At 38.8% G+C, this 22,951-nt stretch overlaps 1 protein-coding gene across 1 annotated transcript; it reads left to right on the top strand.

Annotated features, from left to right (window-relative positions):
- Positions 1-4,778: 4,778 nt before the first annotated feature.
- Positions 4,779-21,325, top strand: NMU (neuromedin U). The gene is made up of 9 exons (XM_075150561.1): positions 4,779-4,920; positions 8,148-8,206; positions 12,018-12,080; positions 12,178-12,234; positions 12,770-12,799; positions 12,906-12,956; positions 15,007-15,081; positions 19,924-19,977; positions 21,290-21,325. The coding sequence occupies exons 1-9, from the start codon at positions 4,779-4,781 to the stop codon at positions 21,323-21,325; spliced, it is 567 nt and encodes a 188-aa protein (XP_075006662.1).
- The last annotated feature ends 1,626 nt before the right edge of the window (positions 21,326-22,951 follow it).

Raw genomic sequence — 22,951 nt, 5'->3', positions numbered from 1 at the left:
GGAGTCATGGCTTCCAGGTCTTATTCTAAGAATTAGTTAAAAGTAATTCTTCAACTTTTTTCACATTGTTCTTATCTGCATATATGTTTATAGACCTATATTGTATCCCTGTCTAAGTTTTAGCTTTCTATACTGAAGAGTCCCAGTCTTGTCAAACTTAACCTTGCACTGAACTTACTACAACTCTTTGCATTTTCATCTGGAAGGAACGATGGGATCATAATTGCAGTAATCCACATGTGGAATCCACTAGGCGCTTGTGCAAAGGCTGAGTAATGGTTTTTATCTTCAGGTTTTTCTCTTTTTTTTTTTCCATGTCTTTATAATTATAATAGTAGTAATAGTACTTCTTTCCTAGTGATTCATAACATCCTATTTCACTTTTTTTAACTTCACTGGGAAGTGAGCTGGTGTCCATGTAGAAACATCCACGGTGATTCCGGTATCTCTTTTCTACGTGATTGTAGCTAGTATGCGGCCTATCACTGCATAGGTACAATAAGGGTTATTTTTCTCCACATGCATTACTTCTCACATAGGAACATGGATCTTTCTGCTGAGACTACAAACAATGCAGAGATGAAATTCAGAGATCTCCTATTTTACCTCTAAGGATTCCTTGCAAGCTAAAGGAATGAGGAATTACTCAGTTTGTGCCCATGCTCTGTGTCTGTGAACAGGAGACTTCAGCCTCACTGAAGCCACAGTGAGCCAAATTCAGCCCTAATTAAAACAGATACCCACTGTTTTGGAAAGATTATTACGTTTTTGCTGAATTTGTCATCTGTTGAGCAAATTTTCTTTAGTCATTAAAGAGCTCAGCCATCTCTCTTTTACGCAGGGATCTTTTATACAAAACATTTGGGGACTTTTGAAGAGAGCCCTGAACATTTCCTGCAATCAGTTCCATCACTGTTCCCTGGTGGAGTCTCTCTCAGCCCAGGGGCTGGGGTTTCTGTGCTCATTTCCAGTAGTTCAGACAAGTTCCCCTCACTAGTTCATTAGAGGCTCCTAAGGTCATTTAAATTTTACTTATTCATAAAGAAAGAGCTGAGGCATTATCGTGGATAAAATAAGAAAAGAATATTCTGAGAAAATACAGGGCTTATCATGCCTTATATGGCATCAGCATCAGAGATGCTGATTCTTGAATTGAGTCTCCAGTGACTTTTCTTCATGGATTTTTTCTGTTCTGATACAAGGTTCCTGTGCATTATTAGTCAGTAATATAGAGAGAGGATACCTTGAAAAAGTGCAGTATCTGAGCAGGCATTAATCGATTATTGAGACTTCCTCCCCAAAGTTTAGTTCTCTAGAACATAAACAAGTAAGAAGAAAATCCGTGTATGCAACTTATTCATTCTGCGAAGGAGGAAAGATATTAATGGACCCATCTGAATTGTAAAAGACATCAGTATGCTTGCACACACTGACCCATCTCAAGCACTCTCCAGTAAGTTTGGAATATTTTGGTGAAGAAAGTGCAGTACGGATAAGAACTTTCTTAGTGCTTAAGTTCAGATGTAGGTGAATGATTTCTCATGATTTTTATTAAAGTCAAGTATGCCTTGACTTCCTTACAGGCTGTGTGTGCGTGTACGCAGCAAGCGAGTGGATTCAGTGACGTACCTCCCAACCTTGCCTGCTCTGAAGACGGAGAAGATGATGGTTTCACATACTCAGCTGTTTGATTTCCTTTCCACTAGCCATAATTAACATTTATTCAAGCAACATTAGGAAGAACATAAATATTTCAAAGAAGCTAATTACAGCATCCAAAACATCCTCCAAGCTATTCGTTTAATGAGGATGTGCTTTGTTCCTGCAATAGTGTAACATTAATTTTATCAAGCAATTAAACAAAACAAAACCAGACACAATAGAGAAAGATGCATTTTTTCTCCTGTTTACAAGAATGCTCCCTTGCATTTCAGTGAGTTCCTTGTGTAAAGGTGACCATCATAAGGTATGCAAACCCCCTATAAACTGAGATTCAAGCTTGGAGAACTTGCTCTGCAAAAATTTGCAGAGATTTCGATAGAAATATTGTCTTTGTATAAACTTGAGTTTGGACTTAATGCAAATATACATTTTTGCAAAAAGTTATATTGTTTTTTCTAGTATACGGTTAGGAGGATTACAGTTATGCCCAAATCAGTTTACCTTACCCATATATCAGGAAATGCAAAACTATGTTGCTGCTTTAGTAAAAAGGCATAGTCTAAAATGAAACGTAGTTCATTAGAAGCACTGGAAGACTGCAGCCTGCTAGGACTCAGACAGTGTAACTCAGGGTGCAAACAGGATTGCATGTGTAATGGTTATTGCTTTTGCAGATGAAAGATTATGGAGCAATACAAATCCAAGCATAGAGAGAAGTATTAAATGCTTTTTTCTGGTAAATGGAAGATCAGAATTTTTCTACTTGGAAATTTTTCTCATCATCTTCAAAATCTCTTTTAATATGTTTTTGTGCAAGTGGACTCAGCAAAATTTCTTAGTCTGCAGTATTAAAACAGATATCACAAAAATGCAATTTCTAGGCTAATCAGTGCTCTTTCAACTGAAAATAAAGTTTAATTCAAGACGTATCTTTTTTTCACTATTCTTAAAACACTCTGCACCATTCAATGGGTGTAGAATATTTACAGATATTTAACTCTCAAATTATAAAATTCTGTATTTTATTTCACAATCTATTAAATATTTAACAAGAAGCTATTAATTAAAATGCATAAAAAATTAAATCCTTCCTCAGGCCAAGGCTCAGGACATTGATTCGTGTATTTGAATCAAGATAGATTAGGGAGATAGCTTTCCGCGCTGATGACTTCCCATTTATGATAATGTCTTCTAACTAAATGTCTTCTGGTTTTATTAACAGAAACCAGAACCGAATGCAATTCCTCAATTTGGATTGTTTTAAAACAACTCTTTTAATTAGGAAGACATAAATACAATAATACATACAAAACACAGGCTTCTTTAATTCATGTACTGGCTTTCCATTGACACAAGGATTAACGCCGTTCCCAGTCATATTAAGGGAAGCTTTGCTACTGAATCTGATAGAGAAGATCCTTCTATTACTATGAGAATTTTATAGCATCTTAGCATGCTGCTTGACAAAGCTTTCAAAATTTTGATGGGCTGTCAAAGTGTTCACGGTGGCAACGTGCAATTTGTAGCACATACGACTGATAAGGTTAAGGGCAAAGAGCAGACAGCAATGCTATGGTTATAAATCAAAGTTATCTTTTGTTTCACAGTAACACCTACCGCTCTTGTCAGGCAGCTTTACTCCACCAGCCATCATTCACCCCCCAGTCAAAACCCACTGAAATGGTCAAAAAGAACTGTTTTGGAAGATAACAATCTCTAATATTGTACCACTGTCTCATTGCTGGTCCATGATGTAACATTTCCTTTGAAAGTCGGAAAAAAGCAACCAAGCAAAAAGAGAGGAGTGAATGGAAAAAAATGAGAAGGAAATCATAAAGCTAGACTAAATTGGGAGATGCTGCCCTGAAACGCTCTCCGTAGCATCTCAGTGTTGGAGCTGCACCTCAGCTGGGCAGGATCTTCCTGGAGGAAATGGTGAGGGAGCAGAGACAGTCAGACACGTGCCTTTGGAGAAAGCCAGAGCCTGCTGCTGGGCTGGGCGTGAGGAGCAGGGCAGCACCAGCCCGAGCATCCTGCTGGGAGTGGGCATGACTGGGTGGCTCAGGCACCCGCAGACTCTGGTAGCAGGTCTGCTAAGTCAGGGCTTGCTGTGTTTCAGGGGTGGCTGGACTAAGCTGCCCAAGTGTTTTTACAGATTTGGGGTCTGTGTGCTTTTGAATATCTTACAATGTAGTTGCCTTGGCTATTTACAGGCATAAATAACAACTGGGAACAAGGTCTGGAGCTGCAGCTTAAGTAAAATGCCTTGCTAAGCATCGTATTAGGGTTTTAATCCCCAAATATCACCGTATTACCGAGTTCTCTTTCATGGTGTGGCATTTTGTGTGTGTGTATTTAAGGCATGGGGAAAGTCAGGAATCAGTCAACCCCTGCAGTGGGGGGTCCTCCAGAAAACCTAGCGATTGGCAGGTCCCGGGGCAGATGGGTGCACATCCTCAGAGCCCCACGTCCCAGCCACTGATGGTCTCTCCCACATGCAAGCTGAATGAGTTTTAACTTCCAGGTTCAGCTAGTTGGGGTCAAATCTGCATGAGGTTTCCTCATTTTAAATCATGCCTCTTCTCCCCTCCTCACTGGTATCGGACAGTGTCTGAACGCTCCCCGTTGCCACCCCCATGTCATCACTCTGAACCGCTGAGCAGGGCAAGGGAGAAGCAGCACCTTTCGTGCCAGCCACCACGGCTGCTATCAGGGCTCGGGGTGTTTTATGTGTGATTTTTAAAACACGGATTTTTCTCGAAAAGGGAGTTTAATAAAGGGCCTGGAGCCTGCCCAGCCCCTGGCCTCGCTGCCAAGCAGGAGCACCCACCGCCCCAGCAAGGGTTACACATGGAGCTGCCCCCGGGATGAGAGCGGGGCCGAGTCACCAGCTGCCCGGCGGGGGGGGGAGGCGGAGGCGGTGGCGGGCCTGGTCCCGGGGTGGCCGGCGGGGAAGCGGGCAGGGCGGGCTGGGCGGGCAGGGCGGCTGACGCGCCCTCCCCGAGTCAGGGTGATGCTCGTCCACGTGTCAGGGAGATTTAAAAAGTTTGGGGAGGGAGCGAGGGCATGCCCAGAAGAGCGGCTGGCCGGGAGGCAGCGCGGGGGACGCCGCGGGCATGGGAAGCCTCTGCCACCAGCAGCCGCCCGCCGCCACCCGCCAGCGCTGCCCGAGGAAGGCAGGGGACGGCGCGGCGCTGCCGGGGTCCCCGCTCCTCCTCCTCCTCCTCCTCCTCGCCTCCTCGATGTCTGCTTGCAAAGGTGAGGAGCATCCCCCTCTCAACCTCTCCCGGCACTGCCAGCCCTGCAATATTTGGGGGGTGGAGGTGACCCCAGCAGCCTGCCAGCCTGGGGAGGGGGCTGCAAAGCGCGCCGCCGCCTGCCTGCCTGCCACCGCCGCGCGGGGCTGGGGCCAGGTGCGGGGCTGGGGAGGCGCGGAGGTGCGCAGGAGGTTGCAGCTGCTGGGCACGGTTTCAGGGGTTGGTTTTGGGGGGCTTCCTCGTGTGTCCCGGCAGGATTACCCTGTCCTGGCAAACCTACGCTCCAGCAACTTGGGGAAGTGGCTTTTGTTAAAAGCGATTTCATTTTAAATATAATTTACTCTGATTTAAAAGCTAAGAAAAGAGAAACGAGGTGTATCGCGGAATTGTGGGAAAATTTAGGACCCTCTGGAAGTCACTTAGCCCAACCTGAAGCAATATTTATTGCAGGAGGAATCCCTGGGGATGGGGGTAAGTGGGAGAGGATAGAGCTGCTGAGTTGCTTTAGGCATAGAGCTTGATTATCTTGATTTAATTTGAAATGTTGTCTTACACCTGAAAGTTGCTATTTTTGTAGCAGGGAGTGCTTGTGAAACGAGCACGCTAATGGGCTTTTCAACAAAACATTCTCTCTTTTCTATTCCATTCTCCCACTTCAGATAGATTAACTACTTATACCTTGTGAAGTAACATTACAAAATAAGTTGCTGTGCAAGGAATAGTTCTGTTTTGTTTGTATTATATGCATGTGAGTGTGTAATTTACTTTCATCAGGAGTTTTTGTTCTGATTTGTTGTGGTTTTTTAATACGAAGAATCAAAGAAAATTGTACAGTATACTGAATATTAAAAATAAATTCTGGAGATGCGGAAGAGGGGAGGAAAGGAAAAGGAGGGCAAGGAAGGGCAATGGCACACGGTATTTTTTCATTATTCTTACAGAAATGATTGCCAGGAGCTTGTGTAGGGAGAGCAGTGGAGGGAAGAGAAGATTTAAGAACTGAATCCCAGGTTGAAACGTGACTGAAATTGTGCATCTGGCATTCTGCTGCCTTGGAAGAAGTTGAGCTTTTAGAAGTTGGCAGAATTGAAGAATAAGAGAACAAATATATCATGGACTGTCAATTTTGTAGGAGGATTTCCTCCTATATGTTCCTTTTGAATAGGATTGCGTTCCCCAATAGCACTCTTTCCCCCCCCCCCCCGTGGGTATTTTGTGTATTTTACAAGATAACTTACTGTTTCCCTGTGTGTGCCGTTGTGCGTAAATGCGTGTGTAAATGTTTGAAGTACCTAAGGGCTGCAGAACTGTTCTGGATGGGGTGATGGAGGGACACCGCTCTGCACTGGGGGCACGTAGTCCTAGGTGTGAGCACAAAACAGACAGGACTACACATGAAATAAGAGTTTTGTGAATAAGTGGAGAAGGGTTAAGGAAACTTATGAGCTAGTGAAATAATCGCATCTCCTCTGTCCAAAACTTTATACTCCAGGCAAAAAAAAAGCAAGCTGTAATATTCAGGCTTTCTTGCCTGCTTCCCTAAGCTTTACAGGCTATTGGATTTCTTCTGCTCCCCCTGGAAAGCCTTGGGAACCAAACAATGGCAGGAGCAGTGTTCAGAGACAGGCAGGCAAATGTTTAATGGGGAAGGTGTGTTAATTTGAAGTGTTACCCAGTTCCGGTCTTGGCCACCAGGATACCAATCCCAGGCAATGCTCCAATTTGAATATACTAATTTAAGAATAGAAAACAAAGTAAGAGAATTGTAGCACTTTTAATTTATTTGGTGTTTTTCCTTGAACTAAAACAAACATGCAAAAAAGCAAATTTTTCATTGGAAGTTTTCTTGTTATGTGAACATCTCAGAGATTTCAAAAATATCCCACTTCTACATAGTGTGAAATTAAGAGCCCCTCTAATTCTTTTGTGGGGAAAACAAGCATCCAGAATAATTAAGTCTGTGCCAGTATCAAAATGTGGTTTTGAAATCCACCCTTTAATGCCTGGAACTAACTACTGTTGCAATTATTATTAGTGGTACATGTAAAGCAAATGGAGATGATGGGCATTCATATCCTGCTCACCTGGCCGTTCTAGCTAAGTCTACCTTCACCTCTTTTTTGTTTAATTTGGTTCAAATCTGTGAAAAAAATGTGGCCACAGGTAATTAGAGACTGTTTGGGAGGTTAAAAAATCTCTATTAATCTGAGGTCTTTAAGAACAGTGTATAAACTGATCAGGCATGGCTCATGGGCAGCAGCTTTGGGCAGGGGGATAAATTAGATGACTTTGTAGGGTTTCCTACAGTGCTAGGACTGCACAGATAAAGCATCACCCTCTCCAGCACCAATCTCCCTGCCAGGTGAGTTACATCCCCACATCGATATGCTTGTGTGGTCTCTAGCGTACTCGCAATTCAGTAATGCTCATTTCTATTATTTACAGAGACTCTGATAATACATTATTATTAGAAATATACTGCCAGTTAAAATAACAGTGTGGAAAGGTGGATATTCTGGGTGCTGGGTCAGGAGGGACCCAGAGACAATGAATTCCAGATTGGTAGCCTGGGTGGGCGGAGATGGAGAAAGGAGCTGCCCCCAAGCCAAGCACTGCATCACTGCAGCATTATGCAATTAATAACACATTCAGTCTTCTAAGGGACTGAACTTTCCCACATCACGTACGCCAGACAGAGGAAACAAAGCTAGTTATACATGTACTGTCTATCACCTCCAAAATGCCACATTCATGTCACGGGTATTATTCATATGCAAGCATACGTTACCTAGCACATGTTTAATAGTTTAACTGTAACATACAACAAAGCAAGAGGTAGCATCCAGATTCTCAACTGGCAATGCGTGGGCTGGAGGCGAGCCGAGTTCTCAGAAAGCTCAAGGTTGTAGGTGCTGGAATGTGTTTTCCTGAGCAGGTCTTAGCATTTGAGAGCTGCCACGCAAATTTTCTCGCCTGCTACTTATTGCTGAGAAGAGACTCTGCTAGCCTGACACACTGTTTATTGCTAAGAGATGTGAGCGTCCGTATCTGGTGTGAACTTGTGAAGAAGCCTCCTGCTGCGTTGCTGACATATAGCAGGCAGAACTGGACAAAAAGTGTGCTAGGTATCATATTGTGTTCAGAGTTTTTATTTAAATCACTGGCATGGGTTACTTATAAAAATGACCTTTGCTGTACAGCATTGCTAAGCACAGTTTGTGCTTCCAGGTGCACCGATGCCACCCCAAGCACTCGAGGCAGATCAGCGTTTGCAGCTGTGGAAAGAGGTAAGCGTCATCTGCACACTGCCGTATGGTATACTCCATTTCTTCTGTGCCCATTCCTACAGTCACACCTCACTCTTGCATGGAGTTCAGGTGCTTCTTCTTCCAGTCCTGCTTCTCCTCTACATCTCTTATCCTGACATCAGTTAAGAGGTGAAACATCTTATTTTCCAGCTTTTCTGAACAGTTGCTCCAGGAGGATTTTGAGGCTGGGTATTGAGATGTCGTTCCAGGAAAAGACTGTCTTGGCTCAATGGAGAGCTACGTTTGATAACAGCTGTCATTTAACTGTCACTGTCCCTGGAAGCAACACAGTGTCCCATCTGGTATTTTTATAGTCTGTACACGACATGCAGTAATTGTTTCAATTCATCCAATCTTACCTCTTGCTTCTTCCGTTCTGCACACAGGGCTGGGACACTGTATTTAATCTTACCCTAGCCTCTCAATTTAGTAGGTAAAGGGTAATCTACTGTGTCAATTAGCCCCTCTAACATTTTGGTACTGATCACTATCATAACTTCCAGTCTCATCTTCGAAATGAACATTTGTTTTGGCTCTAGGATGTGACACATGTGTTAACACAGGCTCTTCCCTGCCCTTTTGGAACAGATGGAGTGGCAGGGCACAACGCGCAGAGAGGGTTTAGCCTGCAACTCGCGTGCCCTGGTGTTGCTGTAACCTTCAAGTATTCTGTTGACATTTAATTTTGTAGCTTCTGATAACATTAGAAAGCAAGTGACTCACCGGGGGTACAGACACAGAGAGTAAATTTCTTCCTATTGAGGCCATTACAGGAGACACTTCCCTTACTGTCAGCTCCCCGTAGTTCATTTTGGGAGTGTTGACTCAAACCCTAACATATTTCTAGACTGGCACTTGAACAAGCCCTGGTGATATTTATCTCCTGGGAAAAAGTGGTCTCTTGGGAAGTAAGGTCCTGATAGCTATAAGGAGTTCATGAAAATGAGTTATTTACATTCTGGATTGAAAAATGCTATTTTATACATTTTTGCATTTATTGCTAAGATTTGCTCTTTGTAACACAGGATTTGTCCCTGTGGTGACTGGAGGCAAAGGCAAAGTTCCTGCTGATTTCAGCAGACAAAAAAGTATGCATAAGATACTAAATTCTATGTATAAAATTACATAATATAAGCAATATGAAACTTAATATTGTAGCAAGAATAATGCAGGACTGGAGAGGGTCTAAGGAAAGAGAATTAGATGCATAGGTATATACCCTAAATCAACTTGATTACAGAATCATACTAGTTCACCAGCATTTCTTGGAGTGAAAAGAATCCGTTCTTCCCTGTTCGTTACTTTATTAGTGGATCATTCAGGAGCAGCCCTGCCTCTAAATGAGCCTAGTATTTTCCAGGAATGACTCCGAGTTTATAAATATGGGAATGTTGTAGCTAAGTATTCTGTTCCTTTACTTGTCTCTCACATCCTTTTGTTTCTTTATGTTATTTAACCAACCCCAAACAACTCACAAGCTCCCACCCTCAGGCCACATTTCTGGGATAGGAGAGAATATTACTGAAAAGATGCTTCAAGGATGATAGAAACTATTAAAATTTTATTTTTATTTTTTTAAAAAGGAATTAACAGAAACTGTGACTTTTCCTCAGTCCTTGCTTTGTCCATGCAGGTTTTAGCTTTTGCCTTGCATTGTGTCGAACATAAAGCAGTCTCTGGCTTGTCCTGCTACAGAATTATGGTAGTTCTTTAATAGTCACCTCCAACTACAAAACAAGCAAATAAACCAATCAAAAAAAGGACAAAAAAAATCCCTCAACAAGAGGAAACAGCAAATTTTTAACAGAGGCTTCCAAAATGACTTCAGCTTAGTTTATCTCCTTCACTGCTGATTTCTCCCTCTATGTTTCCTTACTCTGAAAGTAGTCAAGCTCAACTGATATACCCAGAGACAAACAAATACAAGATGAAGGGAGAAGAGAACTGGGTGGATGGGTTACCAACAAAAACTATTTGAAAGGGGAATTCTGTGAGCTATTAGCTTTCCCACTGTCTCTGCTAATGTTTTCTCGTAGATGGTCTCGAGAGAAATGAATCATCTCTCGTCTCAAAGTACACAGATATGCATTATTTGTTTATTGTTTTTTTCATTTAATGTTTTCATTGCTGAAGAGTGCTGTTTAGGGCTTTTTACCTGTAATAAAATCATAAGACCGTTGTATTGCCTACTCTTTATTTAAAAAACCCCATTTTTTATGCAGTCTGTGAACTAGATGATTGGCAAAACTTTTTGGCATCTAGATAAACAGCATTAAATATTCAATGGAAGAAATGGTGCATACCAATGCAGGTTGCTATTGATACAATTTTAAAGTTATATAATGAAAAGTTAAGCCTCTTTTTTTCATTATTATTAAACTGTGCAGCCTCAATTGGAGTAGTGGAGATTTTTTTCTTTTCCTTACAGAATACTTTGAGCTTTCAGCACTGGTAATATTACTTCCATGAATTCAAATGTCCTTTATTCCATTTCTTCTCCCACCCTGATTAATAACTAAAAATGATTCAAAAGTATGGGATTCTTTCATCTTGGAAAAGAGACAACAGAAAGAGGATGTGATTAATTGTCTACAGAAGGTCATGAACAGAAGGGAGACGATGGGTAGGAATCACTTATTCATTATTTCTTCCAAGACAAGATCGTGGCAGCACTGAATGAAGCTAGCTTTGGAAAGACTGATCAAGACAAACAGAAGTGGTATTTCACACAGTGTTTAGGAAACCCTTACCACAGGGCACTGTGGATGCTAAAAGTTTACAGTGGTTCAGAGAGAGATCAGTCAAATTCACAGTACGGAAAAATGTGGTTGGAGAGCCCGGGTTTTACTAGACCACTGGTCTCTTCTTACGCTCTGCCCTGGGTGCCAATGTATGGCCAGTTTTGGAGATAAGATGCAGAGCTAAACGGACATTTGTTTTGATCCAGATGAAATGGCTGGTGGGGGTTGGGGCTTCTTGGTTTGGTTGGTGGATTTTTTGTTTTGTTTTGTGTCTATGTGTGTAACATTCCATTCTGTGCTGACATGTCTAAGTTCAACAGCAATGACTTCTTCCACAGTGCTCTTTGAGTTTAGATCCCTTGAAATATATTGAATATATCTCTTACTAGCATTGTGATTTGGGAACCCCCTCCTTTAAACAAAATCTTGTAAGGCCAAGATCATTTGGCCAATCATTTGCCAAAGAAATCAGTGTAAACCTCGGATATTGGCTGCTTGGTGACTCACACAAATTGACTGGCATGCATAAGAGGTCCTGGCACATCTCATAGTCACTCAAGGGATGCGTGTGTCGTACGCCTGCAGGGATGCTGGAATCCAATTGGAAGAGCGGTGTTTGAGGACTGCTCTTTGAATCACTTGCTTTAGTTTTGTCATTTTCTTTGCAGTTTTGTATAATCCAAAGATATCACAGAAGAGATGTAAGTTCGCAGCCCATACCCCAGGTGCTTAAAATCATAATTTAAAATATGACTTAGTCTGAGACGGCTGCAAACAGGAGGGATGTGAGTGGAGTGAGAGATGAGTGGAGTGAGGACCCAGGTATGTATGTGTTTGTTGCGATCGAACAAGTATAAATTTGTTTATTTGGTTAAGGGCTTTTTTTTCCCTTGAATACAAAATATTTCATGAATGTACCTATAAGAATTCCTTATGGTGGGCAAGCTTGCCATACCTTTGGCTGCACTGAACTGTTTTTGAAAATATACATATTTCACTTGTCTTTATTAATCTGACTTCTTAAAAAAGGGCTGTGTGAACTTTTACAGATAGACGATGCATGTTCTGCCTACCTGTCCACAGATTCTCAGCCTCAGGTGAGTCAGATAGAGGTTACTTTATTATTTTGATTATTATTTTGATTTATTATTTGTTATATCCAGTAGAATTGGAAGTGTGATACCTGAGTTTGTGTTTTCTTTGCATTAGGCCAGGGCACTGGAAGAACTTTGTTTTCTGGTCATGGGATTTCTCCAGAAACCACAGGTAACACATGCAAAAGACTATTTAGCATTTCTGAAGCCTGATCTCTCAGTGTGCCGGTGTCTAGAGTGAATTCTGAGGACCCAGCACCTGAAGTGTCACTCAATGCTGGAAGTAATAATATTAGTTCTAACTCTGAAATGCTATGTGTCCTAACCCAAAACCTATTAAAGACAACAGGGAGACTGCAATGTTTGGAAAATAATCTCCAGGTTGGATACAAGGTTTCAGGTGGTTTTATTGCTCTAGATTAGAAAAATGATGAGCTCTGAATGGAGAAAGGAATTTACTTATGAGAGTCTAGGGATATATAAAGGAGCATCCGCTAAACCCATCTACTCTTCTAGTGGTGAATTATCAATACTCTCTACAGAGTTTGAAAAGAGTAGTTACATTGATAAGCAAAGACATGTAATATATCTGTCAAGGAAGGACAATATTCCAATCCAGTACTGAAAAGTTTATAATGTAATCAAAATTGCCCATTGCTCTTTTTTTTAACAAATAAAAGCTTCTCTACTGATCATTATTCCTACAGGGTTTAGATGAAAAAGACAACACCAAAAGGGTAAGATTTCTAAGTATGTTTTATGATCACACTAAAATTGTCAAGAAAATCATAGCACCCTTGCCCTGTTTTGTAGTAAAACCCCACTTTTAATTTTTTTGAACAGTTCTTATTTCATTATTCTAAGACTCATGACTCAGGCAACTCAGACGTCATGGTAAGTGGCATAGCACCTCCTTCTGAGTACATGTGTGCTTGTACGTAAAAACAAGGTAATGTTCCTTTTTGCAGTAGTCTTTCCAACTGTACAGTAGGCTCAGAACTGGCAGTTTTGAGTTTAAGATATAGAATGTGTTTAATAACATGGGAGGGGATCATCAATACTGTCCAAGTGTGCAAAAACCCGACCAAACACTCATAGAATCCCAACTGCATCTTAATTTTGTAGTTACAACATTTAAGAATAAGATCAAATGCTTGTTTCTAGTACTGGAACATAACATATGCAGTGAAACAATGTGGATTTATAGAACTGAGAACATGACCATAAATATAAAGAACTCTTAATGAATTTTTATTAATTATTAATTGAATTGTATGTATTTATTTGTGCATGTCATAAATATGTTTCAGGCAAAATAGTATTTAAGTCTCACTCAGACTTTGGATTATATTTTAAATGAAAAATATGATTTTAAATATAGCCCAGTATTGTTGCTATAAAAATATTCTCATAAGCCAACAACGTAAGCCAAACTATGTGTGATCCATTCTTGCTTTTAAAGTGCAAACATAATCTGTTATTTCTGTGCATCTATGTGTTTTTTCTGTGCACGATAGGATTTTGAAAAAGTTAAACATACGCATTTTTTCTCATTTCTTAACAATCATTCTTATATGTTAATGTCCATTTTTGCCTTGTTCTTTTCATTTCTTCAGAAATATGTGGTATATTTCCTAGAAAGTGATATTGATGATATTGGGGTCAGTGTTTTCAGGATAGAGCTGCTCTGGAGGTTTTAATCAGGGCACAGTGAAATGAGCTATTTCTGCTGCTGCTCCTGCTTAAGAAGTTACTGCATCCCCCTTCGTCCCCATCCTGAATACCTTTGCCCCTGCCTGCCCCCAGAGATTACTGCTTCCTCACTTCTTCTGGATTAGCTGTTCAGGTGACTGTTTTCTAGCTCTATCTATCTTAGAGATACTAACTTAGGTGAGATCCATCATTCTTTGGCTTCATTAACGTCTCTCCACGGACTGCAAGACAGAGCCCAAGTGGCCAGACGGGATCCCCTTTAACTCCTCCGCCACACGTCAGACCTCTACTTTTTTAGTTATTATGATGCCACGTTGCCTACCTTAGGCAAACAGTGCAAAATTGGCTCCAAGTAGGCAAGTTCATTTTACCTATTAAGTACACTAACACTTTAGTAACTCTAGTTATTCCATATATTACAATTCTCTTCATTGTATTACTTTTCTAAGAAGTATTGTATCAAAATTATATTATTTTTCAAATTACATTTACATGAGGTTTAAATTGATTGATGGAACATAGGTTTTTCTACTTTATTTCTCACTGTGGACTTCTCTCCGCAAGCCCACATGGTTGTGTTTTGCCAGGGGGGCACTTACGCTGCACACAATACCTCTGTGCTTAACCAGGCTGTCTGCAAGCATAAAGTCTTGTTGAACACAAGGAATTTCACGATTGGAGCTTGTCTCTTAACTAGAGTGACCAGTGCCATGGTTACAAATTTTACTTGAGAATGGATCCCTCCTGCACACTCTTTTCTTGCAAAAAAAAAAAAAAATTTTTGTTGCAATTTCAGTTATTTTGAAGTAAAATGAACTTTGCAGCACAACAGAGATTGAAGCTGCTAACTTCCGTAGTAGACAATCGTAGAAATGTTAGTAGGAGTACTGTATGGAAATACCACTCACAGAGGCTGATCAAAGTCTGAATAATTGCAATTGCCTGGGCAAGAAGTCTGTAAACAGTTCTGAACTTTCAATGAGTAAAGGTGAGGATGCATAGCTTTTCGCGCCATCACTCTGTGAGTCACACTCATACTGTAAATATAAACGTTGGTACCTGTTTGTTGTCAAGTCAGAATGTTAAAAAAAATACGTTTCTCAATTAACATCTTCAGTCCTTTCTTGGTGCATGTTTGGCCCATAAGCCAGTACTGCGGGAAGAGACTTTTTTTGCATCATACAGTCCGAATTTCATTGTTGCTCATGTGTCTGTGTTCGTGTCCTCTCAGTCGTCTGTCCTGCATCCTTTGCTGCAACTCGTTCCCCAGCTTAATGAGAGAAGACTGAAGAGATACAAAGTGGACGTATGTAATCTTAAACTCTATGTGCTTGCATTCTCACACTTTGTGATTCATTAGCTCTTCTAAAAGTGTCCTTGTAGACCTTTCTGCTCGTAACATTTTTATTTTCAAGATTTAGTATCACACTCGTGTATTTTCATTAGAAATGTGAGGGGTTTATATTCTTAAATTAGTGAAAAATAATCCTGCTGATATTTACCACTTAAAACCAAAAAACACTGAAGTAATATATGCCTGACGCAGAACAGTGGTACAACACAAAGCCTATGTATCAAAATGGATCTGTTAGTTCTTTTATAAAAAGAAAAATAATTTCCAAGTAATTTACAGGCAATTTATTGTTTAACTTAAGGTGCAGATAAGAAAGTTCTCTGTGGAATTAATTTCCCATAGAAAAATAGTGTGTTTTGGAACAAAAGTTTCACATAGAAAGAAATAGCTCCATTGTTTCCAAAATATCATAAAATTTGGGTATATTTGCTGCAAATGCAATTTCAAATTTCAAAAATCAAAAAGCAGATGGATAGAAATGTCCATTCCTTTAAAGGAGCTATGGAGAGAAGAGAAAAATGCAGTCTGATATATAAGAATCTTCCTCTATAAGAATACCGACAATTCGTGTATAATAAACTATACCAAAATCTAAGACCCAGATCATTCCTCTTTTACATTGACTTCAGCTTGGTTATTCCTTAGATTCACTGGTGTGATTCCTTATATTCACTGACACGCAAGTTAAATTAGGTGTATGAATGTGATACTTAAAACTCAGGTAGTAGCATCCCCATAAGTAAGACTTTTCCTTTATTAATCCAGATAAAGGCTGTGTTGTTAACTCCCAGATTTCCAATGAACTCTTAATCCTATGATTATGCATGTCAGCTTTCATCTAGTCATGGTTGTAGTTGGTAATACTATCTACCCCTCTCTTCGGATCACTGCATCATCCCAACTGTATGCCCTGAATCACATTTTTATTATCAGCGACAGAACCTGGCCACGTATAAGAACTTAAAGAGTTGGTACATCTTCTCATGGACTAAAATGGTTATGAAAATTTTAACCCACTACACATCTGAAAGGAAAATACAGGGCAAAATTTACCTTCTGTGATGACACGGACATGAACTGTATTTGTGCTGTTGGACCTATATACTGGCAAAGAATATTCTTGGAATTGCTCTTTGAGCTTTTAAATGGACATACACGTCAACTAAGACACAAAGAATGGGAAGGAAAGCATAAATGCAAGAACACAAAATTGCTGTAAGTGCAAACAAACTGCCTTTTAAATCCAATAGCGTCCTTTTGCTAGAATACTTCAATATCTTGAATTTACTTCCACTGAGGTTGATGGCATAATTAATGGAAATGGAATACATTAATTAACAGGCAATAACCTAAAACTTGTAGCATATTTGGCATATTCCAACATATTTCAGCCCCTTCGTTGCAGTTTTATTTTTAGTGGGCGCAAAAAAGAAACTATAAGGATATTTTTCCAAGTAATAGTAATACCAAACTCTACAGAGTATATCAGTCAGATCATGTGTCTTTATATATATATTTAGAGACTCACTATACTTGTAACAACTCACAAATGAAATTTAATAAATCCTTTCTTTTAAGGGCTGCCAGGCCATCGTGTGACAAACAATTTAAAGACACATTTTTTACATCAAAGAAACGTCAAAGCCCATACTCCACAAATCCTTAGAAAAAAATTAAAAAGTATACTAGCTATCTGACATAAAGTATAAACATATACTGATATAAAAAGACCTTTTTTTAGGATAGTGTTTGGTAATATTTCTTCCAAAGGAAATTAAACAAACAGACAAAAAAAAATGTTTGGGAGTGAGCCCAGAGCAGGCTGATACAACTTAGTGGCAAAAAGCAAACATTTTATCAAGCTTCTTTTTGTGAGGTACCTTATTTTCATCAGATTTTTAAAGTAGAAGTGAATGAATGATGATGAGTATTATGTGTTTCCTTAGTCATCTTTTCAAGTGGCTAATTTTTAAAAGATCTGTCTCCTATTATTTGTATTATTGTACTCTTAACTAGTGGTACATGGAAATAGCAACAGTTAGAATTCCAACCGTTCTGCATTGTGATAAGTAGTAGTCTTTAATTTGCAATTGTGATGTTAGGCATTGTGAAGTAATGACATGGCCAACACTTACAGAATATAGCCATTTAAAAATATTTGCATAAATCTAAGGAAACAATGAAAACAGCTCTAAATTGAATTGCATTTTATAGAAAGCAACTTTTTTGATTTCCTGTTCTCAATTCCTGCTGTGAATACCAGTCACTTTGTTAAAGGTGTTATCTACTCCTGTACAGTGCATAAACACCAGAGGTTTACAAAGTGCTAGCATCTTCTGGAATCAATTTCCTTTGCAGACTCTTTTGGTTTTGGTATTTTTGCATGCACCTTATTTATTTTAATGTCATAACAAATCTTTGAAATTCATCCATATTATGCTTATCATATTTGTTTACATTTCAGTGTATTTTAGTTTAAAATCCTCTCTAAATGTTATTGCTGAGAAAATTAAGAAAATACTGAAATAATTTGCCATCAATAATAAAAGTAGTGCAATTATTCCCTGAATGTGAGAAAGCTATAAATCTGTCTTTCCAAGAGACTCTACCAGATGGGCTGATGGGGAAATGGCATAGGTAAACTTTAAAGCTGGTAGAGGACCAGAGCAAGCCTGCCTAAGATGTGCAGAGGAACTCCAATCCCCCATGGAGCAGGAAACTCCCATGTTCCTGTGGGCTGCCCACCTCTGGCTGGACTATCTGACTCGTGGTGTCACACAATGTGCTTCAGGAAGGGTTAGCTTGCTGCTAATTATTTTTTTTTTTTCTAATACTGGAAAGAAAACCAGAACCTGCTGTACATAAACACACCCACCTCTCCCCGACCAGACAAGGAATTGAAAAGGTGGATGGGTGAAGGAGGAAACATGCTTTATTAAATTTATTCTTTCTTCCCAGTTTGGACTGACACCAGATTTTGTCATGAATTTGATTTGAGCTCCATCTTGACTGATATAATATGATCTAAGAAGAAGCAAGAGCACTTTGTTGGCAAGTCAATCCAAGAGATTGAAAAAGATAAAAAGGGCAGGCATTAAACTCTAAATAAACATACTTCTTCATGAATACATATGTTTCTGTATACATATATACATGCAGGTTTGTGAATATACATGCATGTACACTGTAGCATGTATTATCCAAACCCTTGGAAGTTTAGAAGACATGGGTTACAATGAAGACAGATTTTAGCTTCCATTGTTTTCTAATACCAACCTTCTGACATGAAATCAGACAAGGAAACTACGTAGTCTTCTTCAAGAGATGTCTGGTTGTAAGTAGAAAATGACATATTAACATGTTAAAAGTCTGTAAAATAGATCACAATTCCATATTAGTAACTGTAGTCTTGATTCCTTTTATGTTCTAGATTCAATTTCCTTAACTTGCAACAGCTGCCTATTTAATTTCTGTTTTTATTTTTGTTCACAGATTGAATAGAAAAAGTAGAAAAATAATGAAATATAGGTATCATAAAATACTCCAACGGCAGTGTACAAGACCCTGTTAACAGATAAATTTTTAGCCTTTTTAAATATGAAAAACTATAGTATTGAATGGATTATAGATCTGAGATGCGTATTTCAAACCAGGTAATGCTAGAATGAGGTGGACAATAGAAAGAAAAATCATCCAGATGTTTTACATACAGCAAAGAAACTGGGTATAATGGTATACCTGATGAACTGAAGTCAAAATTAAAAGCAAGACTCGAAAATGATGTGTAGTTTAAACCCTCCTTTCTTTGAAAGCTTCCCTGGATTGAAGCTACTCCTGTGTTTGGAAATGATCCTATTTCACACAATTCATACAGCATTAGAATAGAGCATGAAGTGATGTCTTTCTATGACAGCTTAAGTTATGATCATTACCCAACAGATCACATGACCCCAGTTTTTAATTGAGAAATACCATCGTCGTTAAATAAATTCCATCTAAATTTTATGTTCTGGTAAGAACAAGATTTGAGCTATTTTGATTCTCAATTGGCCTGTCTCCCCACCTGCAGGACAGACAACTCGCTCGTATATCTGGTGTTAAAACAAGCAGTGAGAGTACTGTGATTTAGCTTATGTGTTCTCTAATCATGAAGGTCTCATTAAAGCAACTGGATACTTCATGCTTTGTACTTGTTACATTTAAACGGAATTTCTATTTTCTTCATCATTTGTTCCCGCCCCCCTTGCTGTATGGATCAGTGGACAGTGGTTTCTCAATGTGTGCAGCACAGACAGGATAGAATATCATAAGCACTGGTCTTTTCTTTGGGAGTTAGTCTGAGAAGGGTGATCATGATAGACCTCTGGGAACAGTCTGGGATCTCATTCCTGGGAGGAGCCCCAATATTTCTGATATTTAATCTTTGCTTTGTCCTTCTGCGAGGACTCTACTTTGTCCGTAGAGACTCCACTACCATGAAGACACGTTGGTTGTGTCTGGCTAATGAAACCTGGAAAGTCGAAGGCAAAAGCTGCTCATCGTTACTAGTACCATTCTAAAGCAATCCGAACTGAGCCAAAACTTGAGGTGGAATTTGGCCCTCATTCGTGTGTTTTCTGCTATTTCTACATGACAATGCGAACTTCTTCTTACTGACATGGAGAAATATACATAAAGCATGCCTCAAGGCATGTATAGCAGTACTGAAGAAATACTTTTAATAAGTACATAAACAACCTCTCTATATGGATTCATTTACAAGAGTAGATATGATTTAAAATACTTTTTTTTCAGGAAGAACTTCAAGGACCTGGTGGAATTCGAAGTAGAGGCTACTTTTTCTACAGGGTATGGTTTGTTTGACTTTTTTTTTTCATTTCATGATGAGTGTTACAAATCAAAAAGTAGAGAAACCAGCGAATTACAGTAAGAATTACATGACTGAGGAAACTTTTTTCAGTAAGAGCATCCCACTGTATAGGACTACTCAAGATCTGCTCCAGACATTTTCTTTGACTAAAATAAAGGCATAGTAGTTTTTGTACACATCTTAATGTTTGTGTATACATGATACCATGCTGTGTCTTAATAAGCCGTTGGTTATTATGTATATAATTCTCAGAGAAAGTTCAAGAAAATATGCCATCTTGGACAATCCTTCTAAAGCATTGTTCAATATGATACGTTTGCATGTGATATAAATACAATGCCATGCTTACATGCTGTACCAAAACAGATACTGGGCCTGACCTTCCCGTTCTCCTTGTGTTTTGACAGTAGGATTACAAACAGAAGTTCTCATGAGAATGAAACTACTGTGTTCATCTTTGATGCCATAGAGCCTTTTTACATCATTTTTGCAAAATTGAGCAAGTTAAAGATGGCAAATCAAACTTAATAATAATTCTCTTGATTTTGGTTAATCTTTTTTTCTATTTAAATAAGAAAAAGTGGCTAATGAAAAGAAGGCAAGTTTGTATAGTTATATTCCTTATGTATCAGGATTGGATCTGTAGAGTTCTTATGACAGGCCAAAGTTATGGGTAATATTAACATCGATGCATTCATGATGCCAGAGTGAAAAGCAATTCTTATTAAGCTCAGCAGGAGATTTTTTAATCAGCTTTGTAGACATTATAGACATTGTAGACATTGTATCAGCTTAGTAGACATTGTATCAAGTTCCTTTGTAGCGCAAAATATTTCTGAAATGACCATGGTGAAAAGGGTGAAACTCTTTGCCTATGTTAAAGAACACAGTCTAAAAAGAAAATCGAGTGACATATATTTCTTTGTTAATTACAACAAACGCTTATAATGCAATAATAACAACAATCTGGAAGCACATCTTAAGAACATGAAAAAAGAATGAGGGATAATGGTCTCTCAGAGTGACTTCTTGTGGCTTTCTTCCCCTTATAAAATCATACAAGATGGGCATAATTCATTCTTCAATCTCTACACTGTAATTTCTACTGTATAATTCTCTTCCAGAGGTGGATATATATTAAACAATAACTGGTCTCAGGTTTATCTTTAATGATGATCACGTTGAAAGAACTGAGAAATTTCCCAATTTCTATACATACCAAGTTGGGTGGGGCTTTGTAACTGAAAACAGTGAGTTTTATAGAGTGCTTATTGGATATTTGTCTTTCAGCCACGCAACGGAAGGAGATCAGTGGATTTTCGCTAAGGAGGTATTTATTTAATGCTTTTAATCACATCTGTATTTAAATTAGTTTATTTTTGTACAAGTAGAGCACAATATTTATGTTGAGAAGTACTCTCAGAAAGCCTTTAACTGTTTTGTTAACTTAGATTTCTGCAGACAAGCTTCTCCCAGATGTGCTAAAGTCACGTATCTTCAGGTGAAGTGAATAGAAGCTGTAGGTACTCAGTTCCAGAACTGAGAACTCAGAGCTGTTTCAGGCAGCAAGAAATGGAAAATATCCCAGATCTGTAAACAGTTTGGAAAGTTTACAATGATAAGTGTATGTCAGGAAGAACTGATTCAACTACCTGTCAAATACATACTGACATCCTGGGGGTAACTCCCCTGTTCTTACACAGAAAAAACCCTCACATCATTGAAACTAAGTACAGACTTCAGGATTTAATTTCAAATCGTTCAATTCTTTGGAGGGATATAAAAAGTTTCCCTATGCCAATATTGTAATGCTCTGTTTTCTAATATATCTCTGTCATATTTTAAGTATTTAGTATTATATCATACCAATAGCTAAAGCTTTTTCTTATTTTTCAGGATTTTAGATTCCTGACCTAGAACTAATGCTGCAGGAATGCTGACTACATGGACATACTGTTTTCCTTACAAAAATTATTCGTTACTAATGTACAATTAAAAATCACTAGAATGTAAATGTTCTTAAATTAGATTCCATTAAGGATTCAAATGTTCCTTTACTTTATTGATTATATTAAAAGCATATTAAAATTATTTGTTTCCTAGTGTTACGATATTTACAACTGTGTGTAATGCAACTGTAAAAAAGTCAGTGTGTGCATGCAACAGACATTGCCTCTAACAATGACCATGTTATGTACTGTATGTATTTTTTTTCCCTTACAAATAAAGGGACTCAGTTAAAGAGTTGTTTTAATGAGAATGTTTGCAATGTAGACTATTGCATTTTTTCAGAATATATTGTGATTTGTGCAATCTTTGAATCCCAGCTTATCTAGGCAGGCCAAACAAAAGGCGTGGTTTGCTTTCAAGATGATGTTCTCTGCCCCTGTATTCCTTCACTGTAGCCTGTGGACTTCTGGCAGTCCGCAGGGTCAAGATAAGTGCTCTGCTGGTCATCCATAGAGCTATATTGATAAAGGAGTTGGCAGTCCTCAATAAGCCTCAAGGTTAATAGTGTTTAATTGGCTGAAAAAAAAAGAGAATCTCAATTCCCTTAACAAAAGGAAATTGAACAAGTTGCACGTTTTGAAGAAATATCTTGACTTTAATTCAACTGAAATACAATGGCATCTTTTTTTTGTTGCTATTAAGAACACAGATGCAGTATGGTTCTCATTCCGAAGAAGACTTAATTGCATTATTTACATTTTTCCAGAATTAGGATTCACTTGAAAACTCAACTGGTTTTCAAGTAGACTTAAAGAAATTCTACTCAAAAGAACAAGTTAGCCTCGCAATCTTCCTAGCTTCTCTCTCTGAGTTTGTTTTCACACCAGGGTTGTGTTGAAATATGATGTTGAGGTTATTGACAGTAACTAATCATTCAGTGTAGAAGTGGATTATTGTTTTTAACATCATCTTGGCTGGTCACAGTTTGAACTGACCTCAGCA

The sequence above is a fragment of the Calonectris borealis genome, chromosome 4 (genome assembly GCF_964195595.1).
Source record: "Calonectris borealis chromosome 4, bCalBor7.hap1.2, whole genome shotgun sequence".
NCBI classification, from domain to species: Eukaryota; Metazoa; Chordata; class Aves; order Procellariiformes; family Procellariidae; genus Calonectris; species Calonectris borealis.
Note: the sequence above shows the minus strand (reverse complement) of the source record. Positions and strands in the feature narration are given on the sequence as shown.